Genomic DNA, 20,171 nt, shown 5'->3' on the forward strand with positions numbered 1-20,171 from the left:
TAATGACTGTTACTTTTAGTGTATAAAAGTTAGTAATATGTGTACCATAATTTTTCGAATTAGTCTCTTATTGGATATTAGGTGATTTACAATTTTTGCTGTTATAAACCATAAAAAATAACACTGATGACCATCTAATGTAAGATATCTCTCTTTTGGCTCTATAAATTTATTATATCTAAATGTTAGTTTATGTGAGGATGATCAGGCTCGTAAATGAATTTGATTTGTATTTAAAATCCAATTTAATAATTTTAAAAGATTAGTCCATTGCATTTCCTTATAATTAGTGAAACTTCTCTGAGAAGATGAAATAAGGATAGAATTTTTCTTGGTGAGGATTACACTCTGAAGCAGTAAACATGCAGAGTTATATGACTGGACCACCCTAGCAACTAAAGGAGTCACATTTAGTTCAGAGAAGGTGGCCTTTTGGCTGTGCTCCTACACTAAGGATAGGGTAATAATTTTATCTTAGTTTAGGTCTAAGCTTTAATTTAAAGACTTTGATAATGTTAACATTTAAGATTAGCTCTTGATTTCCTCAGATGACAACCTCTAGAACATATTAGCTTTTATCCTTCAGCTACACAGTTTAGCTTATCGTTCATTTTTTTCAGCATGAATGTATTCTTGAGAAGGTTATATAAATGGGTTTTGACATATGAAACTCATATTTACCTTATAAAGCAAGAGATGTAAAACGTCTCAGTGGAAAAGATTAATAAGCCCAACTTCCTAATATGTAGATATTGTGACTTTGCCACTTAATAAACTGAGAGTTATGCATGGTTTTATTTCAGTAAAGCTGTACTTTCTCTTTAACCAATCTCCAAATTAAAAGTTTGCGTAGCATAGCAAAAGGACATGAACATATCATCTGTTTTCTTTGCCCCTGAGTTGGTCAAATGTGATGCGTAGGATCCAAGACCAGCTCTAGCGTTAGAATCAAGAGGATGCATTTGGCCAAGTCATTTATTAGGCTACTCTGTTAATGTATTCTTTTTTTATAGGCTTATTGCTTAATTGGGGCCATGGATAACTGAAAACTTGTTGACTCCAACATTAATATATTGTTTTTGTTTTTTTTAATCTAACTTGAAAAAATAAAATATCTAACAATTTAATATTTGGATAATTATGAGTCTGTATAATGAATGTTAAAGAATCAAAAAGTACTCTTGAAACTTCACACTTCCAGAATAGAAGGCGGTATGGCCACCGAAGACTATCTTTCAAATTTATCTCTATTTTATAGCAAACTAAATTAGTCATGCAAATTAGTCAAAGGTTCTCCTGGTCCCACAGAGATGAGGCTAGACCTCAAGGGCCTGAAAACATGATTTTTACTCAAATGTAAGTTTGTGTACTGATCTTTGAATTATAATCTTTAAAGTGTAGATATTTCCTTGGTATAGAAATGGTAATAGAGATTTTAAGTACTGCCAATTTGTGGGAGGATTACCTTCTGTAGAAATTTCCAAATTTTTAAATCAATTGGTATTTAGAAAATATTGTCAACTACTGTACTGTGCTGAGTGTCGGGGAGTACAAAAGAATAAGACTTAATTTATCATGATGCAGATAAACTGGGAAAGGAACCACTGCCATAATTTTCTGTTACATTGCTCTAATTACAATACCTGTCTGTGCTGTTGGAAATCCTTTTGTATTTTTTTTTTTGAAGGCTGAGAAATATACTTAGGGGATTCTAGCTACTCATTGTCTTTTTGTTGATTGTGTGCTTTGGGCCAGGTGATGAACTAGATTCTGGAAATGAAAGAAAAACAATTAGCGGCAGCAATCAACTTGTTCCTGTTTTACATTCTAAACATAAAGGAGATCTCTAAATTCCACTCAACAATTTTACCCTGAGAAGTTTCCCTTTGTTGGCTCTTGAGACATTTTTTTTAAATGATATTTTTAACATATCAAAGAATAAAACATTAATGACCCATAGCTGCACTGATAGAAAAGAAAAAGTAGTATGTTGATAGTAGTAAAGTCAGATAATCTGAACTTATACAAAGTAAAAGCCCTCATTTCCCTCAAGATAACCACCATTAATAGTTCCTTTATATGCTTTTAGAAGAATTCTTCGGTATTTTTTTTAGTAATGTTAAGTAGTGTTTTGGTACCAGAACATATTTATTATTATGCATCTTTTATCTCTTGATAGAAAACTATGGTAAAAGACTTGATGAAACGTATTTTGGTAACCTGATTTTTTTTTTTTTTAAAGATGACCGGTAAGGGGATCTTAACCCTTGACTTGGTGTTGTCAGCACCACGCTCAGCCAGTGAGTGAACTGGCCATCTGTATATGGGATCTGAACCCGGGGCCTTGGTGTTATCAGCACCGCACTCTCCCGAGTGAGCCACGGGCCGGCCCGGTAACCTGATTTTAAAAACGAATGAAAGACATTAAGCTGGTTCTATATTCTGGTACATTAGTGATTTGTAACCTTGGGCAGGATCCAAAGTAGACCCACATAATATTAAAAACTTCATTTTGAAAAACTTCTATTTCTGTGTTTTACAAATTGTCAATAATACCCTTATTTTTTTTCCAGTTTGATTGCCAGTAGTAGCTGTCTGGTTTATTAATTACAAGGGATTAACTTATTAAATCCTACTGTTAATATACTTCATCTTAAGTTTTAAAAAGTAAATTAGTTATAGCAACAAATGGTTCAGAAAAGGCAACATTCTGTTTGTTTTACAAATAAAATTCATAATTAACTTTAAATTGAAGAGCTTTGTTTTACTTAAACTTCTAATTGATTTGCTTAAGGAAAGTGATTTACTCCTCAGTCTTGGGTACACCATTTCCCCCATTTACTTTTGCATTATGACTGTAATGAGATCATGTTTCATTTGTGGAGCCTTTCTTTGTTGGCATTTAAAAAAAAACATGATAATGCTAACACAGATTAGACATCCACCAAGCTGATTTTTGAGGGGAAAATTGTCCTTCCTTCCAAAATAAAATAGTTAATAGTAATGTAGATGTTTAGCATGGTGGAAATCAGAAATACTTTTAGGATTCTCCTTATTTTCATGTGTATGTATTTTTAAGGCATGAAATGTAGATATACATTCCTCTTAGTTTCTTTTTATCATTTTTTTCCAATATATTTGAATTGTTATTTCAGTAAAGTATTTTGGGGTGACAAGGAGAGCGTATAGAGTTAGTAATAAAAACAAATTGAAGAAATAGATTATTAAAAACATAGTTCCTTCTAAAATTTAAATTTTGAGGGTCAAGATGCAAACTTCAGTTTATAATGGGTCACTCTGAGGAAGCATTTACTGATAGAATGTTTTTTTGTGTGATTTTTTTGTCTTTTTGGTTAGAAAAAAATATGTAGTAATGCACATCATAAATAATTACATGGGCTTAGTAAAGATACAGATTTTATATTAAATTTGCAGTTCTTTTAGTAATAACATAGTCCATGTCTTTTCTTCTCTAGGTGAATGAAAGCTCTTTAAATTCTATGTTATTTGTAGCTTATTTTCATCTTTATTATTGAGTTTTGTGAATTTATTTATTTTGGGGTGAGGTATTGTGATTGTTTTACCAAAAGCACTTGTAGAGTATCTCTTCAGATAGACTGTTCCAGGAAACACAGAAAGATTCTCTGTGTTATTTGACATGTTGTGAGTGATGAAATGAGCTCAGGGACAAAGGCAAATGAAGGAGAGATAACAAACTTGAAGGATTGCAGAGGTTGTATTGCAGTTAAGTGTAGTAGCACTGGATTATCTAAATTTAACAGTATTTGTCCAGGCCAAAGAATTTTGAGCTATTTTCAGCTGCACTAGAGTAAACTTCTGTTAGAAACATGTTTGGCCATGAAGTGACATATTTTGGCAACTTTCCAGAGCATCTGGGTCTCATCTAAGTAGCATGTATTTGGGATTCTTGTAGATGCCCACTATCCCTATTCAGTTATGAGAGTGGAATTTGCCACTTCCAACAAGAGGTACCTATATATGTCTTCTCTGGCTATAAATCCTTATACTTAGGGTCTACATGCAGAAGAGTTATGATTCTTTTGCTAGTAAACTGTTTTCTTTAATCAGCAAAAAACTGTTTATTTTATGCATTTTTAGGTGAAACATGTAATTCTCTTCCCTCCCTGAGATGGCAGCTACCAAATATATACATATAGATGTTTACTGGGCACTTTTACAGATTTTGAAATGTTACTTTGATGACATACTTTCTGTTCCTTCACATTAGCTCACAAAATTACAAGCCTTTATAATTACCTGTTACATTGTTTGTTCATGTCTAGTTAAAGTTTTATTACTATTTATAAGCTACAAATATAAATTATATATTCATAAATTTAAATGATCATGTTTTCCTTGATTACCTATATTTGGCTACAGTGAAGTAGAAATGTGACTGACTACTTGAAATTCTAGTTCAGCATAGCAGCAGCAATTTCTTAATTTTATTGATATGTAAATTTTAATGCATGGTTTTCTATCAAAACAGTGCTTATGTTTTCTGGGGTTTAGATAGAATGTGTATTTTATTACCAATATATAAACGCCACACAGTGGTATGCCTCTTATGGCCAGTCATGGTTTTATTAAATAGAACTTCTTAATTGTTTTCTAACTACTTAAGTAAAATGTTATAATGGGATATAGGAAAAAGGTTATTTGAATATAAAATACTTTCTCCTTTTCCATATTAGGAAGCAGGATTGTCCTCTGCCTTAATAGAAGAATTTTTTTTATTCTCCTAGATAATTGAAAGCTCTTAAGAGCCAGCTTGTAAGTTGTTATCAACTCTGTTCTTGCATTGTTGTTGTAGGGTGTTTACTTCATAGGGCTTTTGTCTTATCTCATGAATATTTGCAGATAGGATAGCACCAAAGTGATGAAAAGATAAGAACTTTTAGGGAGGATAGTGCAGTCTATCATCTACAGTGCACCTTTGAGGACTTAAAGATTCTCCTCTAGCAGCTAAGGCCTTCATTTCCCTTCAGTCCTACTTTCAGGGAAAGAGTAAAATAAAGTGTAGGTATATCCTGTGATTATTACATATTTTGTTTTTGTTGAGGTCTAACATATATACAGTGAAGTGTAGAACTGTATTGATGTTAAACGTAATAATAACTCCATTCTATTTAATAAATATATATATATACCCTTGTAACTACCACTCAGATCAACCTATAAAATTTTCATTGCCCAGGGCCGGCCCGGTGGCGCACTGGATAGTGCGCCGCTTGGGAAGCGCGGCGGCGCTCCCGCCCGAGGGTTCGGATCCCACATACAGACCAGTTCCCGCTCACTGGCTGAGCGAGGCGCGGGAGCAACGCTGAGGTTTGCAGTCCCGTTGCCGGTCCCCGGTCTGGTGCGGGGGCAACACTGAGGGTTGCGATCCGTTGCCGGACACGGAAAAAAGACAAAAGACAAAAAAACAACAAAAAAAAATTTTTTTCATTGCCCAATATGTTTAACTTGTCCCTCTTCTCAGTCTATATAGCAGCACCCTACATCCCACCCATTTCTGCAGTTCTGCTTTTATCATCATCGAATATATGTGGCTCAGTATAGGGATTCTTTTGCTTAGCATAATGTCTCTGAATTTCATCCGTGCTGTTTGGTATAGTAATAGTTGTGTTTTATTGCTATGTAGAATTCTGTTGTATCCATCTACCACAATTAATTATCCATTCCTTTGGGGTTGTTTCAAATTTATTATGACAGGTTTCTTTGTTTTGCTTTGTCAAATGGGATATATGTAAATTTTGCTTGTAATTACTTTTAGAAAAGTTTAGTAAGATATTATTTGCAAACAAAATTTATCCACTTTTTAAGTAGGGTTATTGAGGTATAACTTATAAATAGTGAAATTTAACCTTTAAAAATATACAAATTGGGGCCGGCCCGGTGGCGCACTGCTACAGTGTGCCGCTTGGGAAGCACGGCGGCGCTCCCGCCCAGGGTTTGGATCCCACATACAGACCGGCCCCTCACTGGCTGAGCAAGGAGCGGGGGCAACACCGAGGGTTGCGATCCCGTAGCCGGTCCCGGTCCGGTATGGGCGCAACACTGAGGGTTGCGATCCGTTGCCGGTCACGGAAAAAAAAATATATATATACAAATTGAGTTTTGAAAAATGTATATAGTCATGTTACCACAACAGTTGTGTTTATACATTTCTATCACTCCAGAAAGTTACCTTTTGCCCCTTTGTAGTCAGTCCTCTATCCCATCCCTGGCAACCACTGATCTGTTGGCTGTCTCTATAGTTTTACCTTTTCCAGAAATCATATGAATAGAATCACATAGTCTAGTAGCGTACTTCAAAAAGTTCATGGAAAAATGGAATTAAAAGATTATACAAATCTTTTCATGAGCTTTTTGAAGACCTGTTGTATAACCTTTGAGTATGGCTTCTTTCACTTAACACAGTGCTTTTGAGATTCATCTATGTTGTTGCATGTACCAGTAGTTTTTATTGCTGAGTAGTATTTCACATTATGGATGTAGCACAGTTTGTTTGTCCATTTATCAGTTAATGGATATATGGGTTGTTTTCAGTTTGGGATGATTATGAGTAAACATTTGCCTAGAGGTCTTTGTGGAAACACATTTTTGTTTTGTATGTTTGTGTGTAAGCACCAAATTCAATTACCTTTGCCTCTTTTGTTGAAAATCAATTGACCACATATGCGTCAGTAGATTTGTGGATCCTTATTCTGATCCATCAGTTTATCTTTATGTCAATACCAGACTATCATGAATACTGTAATATAATGAATATAATGTAGTACAATAAGTCTTGAAATCAGGTAATGTAAGTCCTTTACATTCCCATAAAAAGTTTAGAACTCGCTTGTCAGCTTCTGAAAAAAACTTTTTAGTTGGTATTATGTTTAATCTATAAATCAGTGTAGGGACAACCTTTTGTTTTTATTTTTAAAGGTTTTCTATGATATCCTAGTGAAGTTTTATAGTTTTCAGCACATAATCTGTTAAATTTTTATTCCTAAACATTTAATGTTTTTATGATGTAAATGATATTAAAATTTTTTAATTGCCAATTTTTTGCTTCTAGCATATAGAAATACTCATTTTTAAATATTGACCTTAAATTATATAATGTTGCTGAAGTCACCTATTAATTCTAGTTTTTTTTTTTACTAATTTATTAATGTGCTGAATTACATTGATTTTAAAATGCTAAACTGAACTTGCATTTCAGGGATGGACCCCGTGCCGTATTATCCTGTCCATATATCTCTACTTCTGCATTTGATTTTATTTGAATTATTAAGCGTTTTCGTTATCTATATTCATGAGGGATATTGGTCTGTAATTTTCTTATTTTCTACTATTTTGTTTGGTTTTGGTATCAGAGTAGTGCTGACTTCATAAAAGGAGTTAGGAAATGTTCACTTTTCTGAGTTTGTGGAGGATTGGTGTTAATTCTTCAAACATTTATTTGGTAGAATTCTATAGTAAAACCATTTGGGCCTAGAGATTTCTTTTTTGGAAGTCTTTTTTTTTTTTTTTTTTTTTAAACTACAAATTCAATTACTCTACTGGTTTATAAGTCTGTTCTAGTTATCTATTTCATACTGGGTGAGTTTTAGTAGTTTGTATTTTTTGAGAAGTTGGTTCATTTTATTCCAAGTTATTGAACTTGTGAGTGTAGAGTTGTTCCTAGTAATTCCCTTATTATTCTTCTGATGGTTTATAGTGATATCCCCTGTTTCATTTATGGTATTGGTAATTTGCATCTGCTTCCTTTTTTCTTTCTCAGTCTAGCTAGAGGTTTCTCAATTTTATTGATCCTTTCAAAATACTAAAGAACTAGGTCCCCCCCCCCCATATTGATTTTTCTCTATTGTTTTTATGTTTTCAACTTCACTGGTTTCTGTTCTTAGCCTTATTTTCTTTCATCTTATTGTTTTGGATGTATTTTTTTCTAAAAATGGGAGCTTAGATGGAGGACTTTCTGTTTTTTTAATGTGCTAGAAATTTCCTTCTCAGTACTGCTTTTACTGTATCCCACAAATTTTGGTGTTTTCATTTCATTCAGTTCAATCCATGTATTATTTAGAAGTGTGCTATTTAATTTTAGTGATTACAAAAAATGGTGGTATTGTTTAACTCTGAATTTCTGCATTTGTTCTAAGATGTATTGTTTTAAATACTTTTCAGTTTATTAAAATGCTTCATTATTATTCAAGCCCTGCCTTATTACCTCTCTAAAAAGTTTTCTTCTTTTACTGTTTTGTCTTTTCTTTAGATTTAGGTAGAAAATACCTGTAAAATCAGTACCTCATTTGAAGAGTAGACTCATTTTTTTCAATACTTCCTATCATTATTCAGATATTCTATCTCAAGTGTTAGTTTTAGTAGTTGATGTTTTCTTACAGAGTTGTCCATTTCATCTAAATTTTTAGATTTATTGATATACTGTATATCACAATACAATTTTAAGTGTTCTTTGCATAACTAGTTTTAAATATTTATATATAGTCTCTTCAAATAAATAAATATATATAGAGAGGGATGAAGGTACTTCAGGAAGTCCATGGAAAGATTTGTATTATCTTTTAATTTCATTTTTCCATGAACTTTTGTAAGTATCCTATTTATAGTGTCTTGCAACTATTTAATTTTGTTGTGAAAGCAGTCAGACAATATATAAAAGAAGGATCATGGTTGTGTTCCAATAAAACTTTATGTCACTGAATTTTTAATTTTATGTAATTTTTACGTATCACAAAATATTTTTGTTTTGATTGTTTTCAACCATTTAAAACTATTCATGTTTAGTTTTCAGGCCATAAAAACAGACAGTGAACTGGACTTGCCAGCCCCAACTCTACCTGATCTGTCTATTTCAGAGAGACATGTACTTAAGTCATCACTATGATTTTGAATGCACTTGTTTTTAAGTTTATTTTTAATAGTTTTCCCTCATATGAGATATATTATTATTTTTATATTTTAAATTGACTTTTTGAATTGAAATATAATTGATGATACATATTTATGGGGTAGAGTTCACTATCGGTATTTGTGTACAATGTGATGATCAAATCAATATTATTAGTATGTTCATCATTGCAAATTGTAATTTTTCTTTGTGTTCCTTACCCAATTACTCTCTAACCCCCCCTCCCTCTTTCTCCTCCTCACCTCTAGTAACTATAGATCTGTTTTCTCCTTCTGAAAGTTCAGTGTTTTATTGTGGCCAGCTTTCCTTCTTTCCTTCTTTTCCTTTTCTTCCTTTCCTCTCTCCCTTCCCTCCCACTTATGAGTGAGGACATGCAGTATTTCTTTCTGTGCCAAGTTTATTTCACTTAACATAATTTTCTTCAAGCTCATCCATGTTGCTGCAAATGGCAGAATTTCTTTCTTTTTTTATGGCTGAGTAGTATTTCATTGTGTATATATATCACATTTTCCTTATCCAGTCATCTGTCAATGGACATTTAGGTTGGATCCATATCTTGGCTATTGTAAATAGAAGTATGATAAACATGGGAATGCAGGTATCCCTTTAACATGATGATTTCCTTTCTTTTGGGTATATACCCAGAAGTGGGATTGCAGGATCATATGGTAGTTCTTTCTGTAGTTGTTTGAGAAACTTCCATACTGTTTTCCATAATGGCTAATTACAGTCCCACAAACAGTGTACAAGTGTTCACTTTTCTCCACATCCTCACCAGCATTTATTATTCTCAGTCTTTTTGATAACAGCCAGTCTAGCTGGGATGAGATGATATCTCAATGTGGTTTTAATTTGCATTTCCCTGATCAGTGATGTTGAGCATTTTTTCATGTACCTGTTGTCTATTTGTATGTCTTCCTTTGGAAAATGTCTGTTCAGCTCCTTTGTCCATTTTTTAATTGGATCGTTTTTTTCACTGTGAAGTTGTATATTCTAGATATTAATCCCTGGTCAGACGTATAGTTTGCAAATATTTTCTCCCATTCTGTAGGTTGTCTTACACTCCGTTGATTGTTTCCTTTGCTGTGCAGAAGCTTTTTAGTTTGATATAGTCCCATTTATTTATTTTTTCTTTTGTTGCCTGTGCTTATGGGGTCTTATAAAGTCTTTGCCCAGTCTTACATCCTAAAATGTTTCCTGTATGTTTTCTTCTAGGAGTTTTATGCTTAAGTCTTTAATACATTTTGAGTTGATTTGGGTGCATGGTGAGAGATATGGGTCCAGTTTTATTCTTCTGCATATGGATACCAGTTTTCCTAGCACCATTTACTGAAGCAACTATCCTTTCCGCAGTGTATGTTCATGGTGCCTTTGTCAGAGATCAGTGAGCTGTAAGTACTTAGGTTGATCTCTGGGTTCTCTATTCCATTCCACTGGTTTGAGTGTCTGTTATTATGCCAGTACATGCTGTTTTGGTTACTATAGCTTTGTAGTATAGTTTAAAGTCAGGTAGTGTAATGCTTCTAGATTTATTTTTCTTTTGCTCAGGATTGCTTTTGCTATTCAGGGTCTTTTGCTGTTCCATAGGAATTTTAGGATTTTTTTTTTCCTATTTCTGTAAAGAATGTCATTGGTATTTTGATGGGGACTGCATTGAATCTGTAGATTGCTTTGGGTAGTATAGACATTTTCACAATGTTAATTCTTCCAATCCATGGACATGGAATGTCTTTCCATCTTTTGGTGCCCTCTTTAATTTCTTTCAGCAGTGTTTTGTAGTTCTCATTGTAGAGATCTTTCACCTCTTTGGTTAAATTTATTCCTAGGTATTTTATTCCTTTGGCAGCTATTGCAAATGGACTTGCTTTCTTGATTTCTTTTTCTGCTTGTTTGTTGTTGGTGTATAAGAATGTTGATCAATATCCTTGATGAACCATCATGCAAAAATCCTTAAGAAGATATTAGCAAACAGAATACAACAGCACATCAAAAAGATTATAAACCACTAGGGCCTGCCCGGTGGTGCACTGGATAGTGCGCCGCTTGGGAAGCGCGGCGGCGCTCCCGTCCGAGGGTTCGGATCCCACGTGCAGACCGGCTCCCGCTCACTGGCTGAGCGAGGCGTGGGAGCAACACTGAGGCTTGCAATCCCGTTGCCGGTCCCCGGTCCGGTACGGGGGCAACACTGAGGGTTGCGATCCGTTGCCGGACACGGAAAAAAGACAAAAGACAAAAAAAAAAAAGATTATAAACCATGATTAAGTGGGGTTCATCCCAGGGATGCAAGGATAGTTTAACATATAGAAATCAATAAATGTAATGTACCATATAAACAAAAGCAAGGACAAACACCATATGAATGTCTCAATAGATGCAGAAAAAGCATTTGATGAAATTCAGCATCCCTTCATGATAAAGACTCTCAACAAATTAGATATAAAAGGGACGTATCTCAACACAATAAAAGCCATAAGAGACAGACCCACCACCAGCATCATCCTGAGTGGGGAAAAAAATGAAAGCTTTTGCTTTGAGAATAGGAACAAGACAAGGATGCCCACTCTCATTACTCCTGTTCAACATAGTATTAGAAGAGCAATCAGGCAAGAGAAGGAAATAAAGGGCATCCAAATTGGAAGAGACGAAGTCAAATTGTCACTGTTCACAGATGAGATATACTATTAAATGGTAAAAATTTGTGATTATTTTCTTGGTGAATTTTACTTTTAACTAATATAAAACTCTATTTTCATCTACGAATTTTTTTTTCTTGGCCTGCATTTTATTATATCCAAGAGTGATACTGCCACTCTGCTATTATTTTGTTCATGTTAGCCAGTACTGTGGAAGGACATAGTCTGCAAGCGAGAGTAACTGTTCCACAACAAAACAAACGAACAAAAACATTAGCTTTTATATTGGACTTAATTTTCAGTAATTTTTAGTGCGAGTGTGTTAAGGCAATGGCACTTAGATATCTTCCTTTTCCACATTTGTTAACGTGCCAAAGCTAATCTGGAACTTTAAAGTGTATATTTATGTATACATATTCAAGGTTTGTAATGTGTCATTGTCAAAGGGAAAAAGCTTTTCTCTCTTCTTGCTGCTTTTGGATGTAATACTTGGAACCTAACAGATACTTGATACTAGTAAGATTTTATATGTTCTCATTAGCCTACCAAATATGTGATTAATGAAAACAATTTTTGTTTTATAAATAAGGGGAGAAAATTTTTAACATCTGCTGACCATTAAATTGGCAGTTTTTGAAGAATAACCTCTCTGTAAGATTGTAATGTGGAAATGTGAGAAAGAACCAATTTGAACATATCTATTTCCTTCTCACTCTTCAGCCCCTGTGTTAGAACTTTCAAAAGATAAATAGTTCCAGGGTGGATATCTGATTTTTTCCAAATTCAGTGTAAAATGATTCTATATTATTTCTATCAGATTCTCTTTTAACTCTTTCAAGATTGGAGCCTGAACTGCTATAAATTTTCATCAATTGTTTCTCATATGTCTTTTGTAATGTAACAGTTCTTTATATTGTATGCAAAACCATAAAAGTACGATAGCTGCTTTGCTATTTGAGACTTCACAACATGAATTTTTGTTTTTGAGTTTTGCTGGGTACATCAGATTGCATCCTGTGACTTCATTTAATATAGTATAGACTGTGGTCTCATTAGAAAAGTTATTCTCCTTAGAAGATAAAATGTCTCCATAACTGTCATTTTGATAGATAGGTAGTTATGTACAGGTTTAAAAAATTACTTTTAAGTCTGTCTGCAGCATTTGGCTATGTGTGAGGTTTTATTCTCTTTTAACTATTTTTTGAATGAGGGTTTAAGTTTAGCAAGGAATACTATCATGAGGAAGATAGCGGCTGATCTGGTAATTCTTTGTATATTGTATATTATTAATTACAGGGAAAGGCATCCTTTTTCTTTATTCCTGTTTGCTCAATTTCATGGCTTAATATTATTCATTTGATTTTTAAAGGGTTTAGATCAAGGGAGTTACAAATCAGAAGAATAAATTCTTATGTTTTGTTTTCCATATATTCATGGAACTATTTGGCCAGAGCTTTAGCAGTCCATCCTGCCATTGATTCAAGTGCTATAAAACCAAGTACTGTTCTCACTTCCCTTTCTCTTGCTGATCTACTTGTTCCTTCTGTTTAATCCCTCTTTTCATTTATGTCAAGCAGTGTTTCTTTAAAAATGAAAAAAACAAGAAAAGGCTTCTCCTTAAGGGATTTGTCAGCCACCGGAAAATTTTTTAGCCAGATGACTTGTGAAGAGTAAAGTAGTATTAATACCTTCCTGAGAAGACATCATCTATTGTCTAGGTAATTGTCTTAAATAGGTACAAGATATATTAGGTGAAATATAGCTTGAAATAATATGGTATAGATCATTTCCAGTGTGTGGTAATCGGAAATGGAGGAACCTTTTTTATATCTTTGGAAGAGGAGGTCATAAATCCTTGAGCTACCTTACAAGTTTTTTGTTAGGTGTGATAACAGTATACAAAAACTAGTACTTAAAATATATGTCAACTGGTATTAGGATTGAAATTAATATATAATTCAGTATATAAATAAAATATATATTCATTTTTAGTCTACAAATAAATGAAATATTAGTATGTTATAGTACAAATGGTTCATCACATCATTCTAAGTATTTGAGTTTTGAATTGCTGATATACTTTTGTTTTGCTTAGCTTTTACAAGCTTTAATAAATTTGTTTGAGGCACAGTTTGACAAAAGAAATCGTATCAAATGACTTAGCTGTTAAATTGATTGTCATTAGGTAATGTGGAGTTTCAGTAAGTAGATGGTTTCTCTTACTGTCAACAATATTGTCCATAGTGGTGAATTCTCTCTTAGTTTCTAAGAGCAATTGCTTTAAAATTTTTTTCTAGCCCTTGTGCGTATAGGAAATTTGCAATACCTAAATTAATTAGGCCATGGTAGAAGCATGTAACAGCGTGGTGCTTAAGAGCAGGTTCTCCTTTGTTGGGTTGCCTGGTCTTGAATCCTTGCTCTGTCAACTAAATATAAGAGGGTAGGTAGTGTTCAAATAGTAGGATTTTGGAGGACTGACTTGTACAAGAACCAGTTAGTCAAAAAGGATGACATTTATGGATGGAGCAGGGTCCTGAAGTTCCCTTTTTATGCCAGGACATAACTCTTTATTTGTTGGATTATGAGGTGTTCTGGGGAGTGGCCTGGGCAGTGGAGAAGACAGGGGAATTCGACAGCAGTTAGTTATCAACCACAGTGAAAGTACTTAAGTATTGTAACAACTAACGTATTTGTACTGGTGCATGCTGGCTGAATATTAGGCTTAGTTGTAGTCAGGCAAAGAATTTCATTCAGAGGCAAGATCTCTGATTAACCTGCTCCTATAACACTATGTGTCACTTATATGCAAAATATCTCCCTGTCAGACAAAGTTATGTATCCTGTTATCAACTGATTTCTATTCTGAGTCTATTCATTTGATCCTGTGTATCCTTCTGTATGAAACATCCCATCCTAATATTACTTGACAATCATTTTGATTTAAAGTGTTAATCTAGGACTGGTTGATGTCACACAGTTAATAGTTTACTCAGAAGTAGGCCTTGTCAGTAGCATCTTTGGAAAACAAAGGATACAAATAGTACTGCACATTTGAATTCTTCTAAGGTTGCTTTGTGGTGTTTATACAGCATCATTTAGCTTGCAGAGGAGCTTATGTTCTTATTTGATTTACGAGATATATTAGGTTCCTAGAGCTGCCATAACAAAGTACCAGAAACTAGGTGGCTTTCTAACTTCCAGATCTGTGAAACAATAAATTTCTCAACAGAAACTCATTGTCTCACAGTTCTGGAAGTTAGAAATCAAGTTGGAAATCAAGGTGTTGGAAAAGTTGGTTCCTTTTGAGGGCTGTGAAGAAGAATCTGTCCCCTGCCTCTCTCCTAGCTTTTGGTACTTTACTGGAAATCTTTTACATTCCTTGACTTGTAGATGAAACACTTGAATCTCTGCTTTCGTCTTAACATGGCATTCTCTCTGTATGTCACATAGTCTTCCTTCTGTGTAGGGGTCCAAATTTCCCCTTTCTTTAAGGCCACCAGTCATATTGGATTAGGGGTCCAAATTTCCCCTTTGTTTAAGGCCACCAGTCCTATTGGATTAGTGCTCACCCTGATAATCTCATCTTAACTTGACTTACATCTGCAAAGACTATTTCCAAATAAGGTCACTTCCTAAGGTACTAGGGGTTAGGATATCAACATACCATTTTGAGGCAACAGAATTGAGCCCATGACGCCAATATTTTAAAAAAGTTTGTTGTTTCAGTGGCAGAAATTTGAAGATATATGCTATATTGGTATTTATTGTTGTTGATTTAGTTTAAATATCTGAATTTTTTCTTAAATTATAAGCAGATTTTTTTCTAAATGATAAAATTTAGACTAGATACCAGTAATCATCCAAATAATCTGCTTAATAGTCATATTTTCTATGGATATATTTATGACTGTGAAAATATTTGTGATTTTTGAAATTTTAATGTAATTAAATATATATGAAAATTTGAAGTCTGCATGCTACATACATTGCTTTCATTTCCTGGAAACCCTCCTCATAATGTTTGTCTAGTTGAGCCATAGTACATTCCTTTATTGTACTCCTTCCTTGGGCAATGATTAATCTCTAATTTCCAGAAAGCTTCTACTTCCACAAGGTAATGAGAATAAGGTTTTATATGTAGTATTATAATTAGCCAGATTAAATGTCCTATTGTCATCAGTTTTTCATTAGACTTGTACATGTACTTTGGAACTTTCTTGAAATTCTTAGTGTTCACAGTGTTATTTAAAACAGTATGGGGGTTCCTCAAACAACTACAGATAGAACTGCCATACAGTCCAGCAATCCCACTGCTGGGTATATACTATACCAAAGGAATGGAAATCATGTCAAAGGGATACATGTACTCCCATATTTATCATAACTCTATTTACAATAGCCAAGATATGGAACCAACCTACATGTCCATCGACGAATGACTGGATAAGGAAAATGTGGTATATATATACACAATGAATGCTACTCTGCCGTTAAAAAAGAATGAAATACTGCTGTTCATAGCAACATGGATGATCTTAGAGAAAATTATGTTAAATGAAATAATCTTGTCAGAAAGAGAAATACTACATGTCCTCACTAATAAGTGGGAGCTTAAAAAATATATATATAAAAAAGAAAGGTACAACAAACAAACACAACTCTATTTTTTAATGAAAATCGTTGGGAAAATATATGATATGTAAATATTACCTTTAGATACTTTCAGTATCCTAATAATGTAAACATGTTTGTGCAGGTTTTGAATGGATCATCTCGTCAAAGTTACTCACCTTCTGGCTTTCAGGATTTCAGTAAGTGGGAATCAGTGCTGAAAATAAAGGAAGGACTTCTAAGGCAGAAAGAGATTGTAATTGATCGGTGAGTCTATTTTTTAAAATTTCTAAATATTTCAGGCACACAGAAATATAGATTAATGAAACAAATACTTTTTCATCCACTGCTTACGAGTTTAAGAACTAGAACTTTACAAATATATTGATGGCCACATGTTTACCCTGCCCATCCCAATCCTTTCAAGAACTACTGTCAGAACTCAGAGCTTGTTTGTTTCTCTGTCTGTCTGATTTCTATTATCCTTTCCAGTCACTTTAGTGTAGCTCATTATTTAGAAGCCCCTCTCTGACTTTTCTATACATGTAGTAGGTTAGCTGCAATGCTGATGAACTATCAGAGCTACAAAATAGTGTTGTGTCCTTGTGTATTACACTTGGGAACTATCAAACTGGAAAGCTACTTTCAAGTAGTAATTTCCTTTAACTAATGTATGTTAGGTCTGAAGCCACAGAAGCTATGAAAATGATGAATGTTTAAAATTAAATGACTTATAAATAAGAATTATGGCAATTTTTTGGGACATTCCAAAATTTTTGAATGTTTTAGTACCAAAGCTCTGAAAATGAAATTTATGCTTAATATGCAGTCTCCTGATTATTCTGAGCAGTAGACCTTAATGTTACTTAATTGTATTATCTTTAGTATATGTTAGTTCTATATCATTTATGTGTACTTTTGGAATAATTAAATGTGTTGTGTATCATGGTGATTGGGAAATAGTTCCAAGAGGCTTTTGTTCATAATCAGTGCTAATTATTGCTTATTTTTGTGTGGTTCTATGGGATAAAATATTAGACATTTTAGCCTTAAAATTAAATTCTAATTCAATCTTTAAATACATTTAATAGTTGAATTTTCAAAAGGTTTTGCTTAGAAATTTAGCAATATTAGCAAGATTTCCTGGAATATAAACTAGATCATAGACATCTGTACTTTCTTATTCTCCACTATATTCTGAACATCTTGAACAGAGCCTTGCATGTAGCATATGCTTAAAACTTACTAATTCCGTGCTTGATAAATGAATGAAGATTGTAGATATAGTTTTGTTTGATTTTAGGAAAAAGCTGTTTAAAAATATTAGTTGTTTCTTGTACAAGTGAATTTTATATGAGTAATTATAAGTCCATATGGGTATATATTTTTAACACTTATAACTTAATTCCCTGTACATAGTTGAAATTAATACTTTTTTTAAACAGACCAAAATTCAGAATTTTATTAATATGGATTTGCCCTTCCTCAATCAGAATCAATTGACTTTTAGATTTTATTATTTTTTGAATACCATCCCATTGAGTATAAGTTAATAGGAAATGCAGAAAATTATTGATATAATCTATTAAAAATGTGTATTTGTCAATTGTATAGATTACAAAAAGAGACTAAGGAATAATCCAAAATAATTCAAGTTGCTGAGTTGGCCATTTCTTCTGCTAGGCTTATTCATGTATCTATAGTAATAAGCCACATGTCAGGTACGGGCTAGTTGACCTAGGATGGCCTCAGCTGGATGGCTTCTCTTCACTCCATGTGGTCTAGCAGGCTAGCCTGCGTTCTAAGAGAAAATGAAACATATTCAAGGTCTCTTGAGGCTAAGGCTTAGAACTGGCCCAGTGTCACTTCCACCACATTCGGTTGCTCATGAAGTCAGTAGAACTTACCTTTGGACAGTAAGAACAGCATTGTAAAGGGGCATTAATAATACAGGGAGGGTAATAATTATGGGCATTTTTGTAAACAATCTACCACACCCAGTATCGTTAAGTAATCTTGGGTTTCTTTATGAGTTTATTACAGAATTTTTGATAATCAGTTCATTTAATATTATATAAAATAGTGGAAGAGAAACACCAGTTTTTGTTTCTAAAGCAAAATAACCAGCACATTTAAAAGTAAAAAATGTTGGTATATAAAAATCTCTGTAACATATATAGTTCTTAAAATTAGAACCAAATATACAACATTTCTTTTTTTTTGAGGAAGTAGATTAGACTAATGGCCTGTAAAATGTTGATGTCATATGCAGAGGCTATTTCAGAGATGGAATTGACAGGATTTGGTGTCTGTTTGGATGGAACCAAGGGTAAAGATATTGAGCTTTCCAATTTAGGATGTGATGTGGTTGGTGATACCTCTCAAGTCACTTAATTAAAAATTATATGATGGATATTATTTCTGAAAATATCAAGTTATCCACAACTGCATGAGAAAAATGTGATTTTTCACACTGCATACAACTAGATAATTAGGCCAAAGTAGAGCAAATGTTTGGGAAAAACAACTGTTATAGAAACTGTTCCTAAATGCACCCCATTTCATGAAAAAAAAGCATATGGATTAATTTCAGGAACAACTCCAAAAACAGAAAACCTGATTTCTCATTCTTTATATTTGCTGCTATAACCATGTAGGTGGTTGAGTAAAGTGCTTGACCTTTTGCATTTTGATCTACTTACCTGCTTGGGTATGGGAATTTCACCACTTAAACAAAAATGAAGTTTTTTAAAGATCACAGTTCTAGGTAACTCCCCTCCTCAACCCAGTTTTATAGCATGAGGATTAATGAATGTATGAATGTATTACAAAAACCTAATATACTGTCTGATGCATAGTAACCATCAACAAAAAGATGGTAGTCGCATATACATGCTTTGTATATATAATAGTTACGTTTGTGTACATATTAGACTCTGCCTGAGCTCCCTTACTGAAGAGACTCTTTCTTGTACATTTCATTACTCTTAATAGGTACTCATCAAATTTTCATTCAGAGGAAGTAGCCTTATTTTAATAGAAAAGAAGTCAAGGTTACTGGTTAACCTGTGCTGTTGCTTATACTAGTAGTTCTTATAATGATTAGCACTTTGAAATACCTCAGCTTTTGCCACTGAGTTGATCAGATAAGTTATAGGAGTAAATCAATGCATTTGAGACTGACCCAGGGAGATCCTTATACCTCCTGTGATGACAACTGAGTTGGTGCTATTAGTAAATGGTCGTATAGAGGAGAACTCTCATTTTGTCATTACTTGCCATTTGCCTTATATATGTTTCTCATTTAATTACATGTGGTAGCAAAATCACATTATAATTGTGCCAGATAGGCTTTTAAAATCAGTGGTGAATTCTTTGGTATAGTGTGAATACTTTTAAATTTAATTCAAAATGTCCTTATAATTCATCTGCTTTATAAGATAGGCTTTCTGATCATATTTCTTAAAGGAAGGCCTACCTGTACATATCATGGTTATTAAAAGTATTCCAATCTTTGGAGAGGTTTCTCAATTTTATTACTTTTTCCAAAGAAACAATTTTTGGAAGCTTTAAACCTTTTTGTTTGTTTGTTTTTATTTTTATTAAGTTCTGCCCTTATCATTGCCAAACTTTTTTTTTTTTTAAATCTGTTCTTTTTTGAATTTTTAACTTCTTGAGTTGGATTTTACTTTATCAATTTTTACCCTTCTTTTCCATTGTAGCCATTTAAGACAGGCAATAAAATCCTTCTGAGTACCATTTTAGTTGAACCCCATAAGTTTAGGTACATAGTGGTTTTTTTTATTATTTGGTTCAAAGTAGTATCTTTTTCTTCATCCAGTGAATTATTTAGAAATATATCTCTTCATTCCCAAATGTATTCAGGTTTTTAATGTTCCTTTTGTAACTGATTTCTAACTTAAGTACTTGGTAGTCAGAGAATGTGGTTCAAATGATGCAGATTATTTGAAATTTATGAAGAC

The 20,171-nt window shown here is 33.4% G+C and overlaps 1 protein-coding gene across 1 annotated transcript in view; it reads left to right on the forward strand.

The window, feature by feature from the left end:
- Nucleotides 1-20,171, forward strand: part of CEP85L (centrosomal protein 85kDa-like) — a gene marked incomplete at its 3' end in the record, with an annotated part of 121,305 nt that overhangs the window by 68,602 nt on the left and 32,532 nt on the right. The window contains exon 4 of the mRNA XM_008583299.1: nt 16,334-16,455. Within this exon, the coding sequence (XP_008581521.1) occupies nt 16,334-16,455 (122 nt within the window). The remainder of the gene's footprint in view (nt 1-16,333; nt 16,456-20,171) is intronic.

The sequence above is a fragment of the Galeopterus variegatus genome, unplaced genomic scaffold (genome assembly GCF_000696425.1).
Source record: "Galeopterus variegatus unplaced genomic scaffold, G_variegatus-3.0.2 Scaffold96, whole genome shotgun sequence".
NCBI classification, from domain to species: Eukaryota; Metazoa; Chordata; class Mammalia; order Dermoptera; family Cynocephalidae; genus Galeopterus; species Galeopterus variegatus.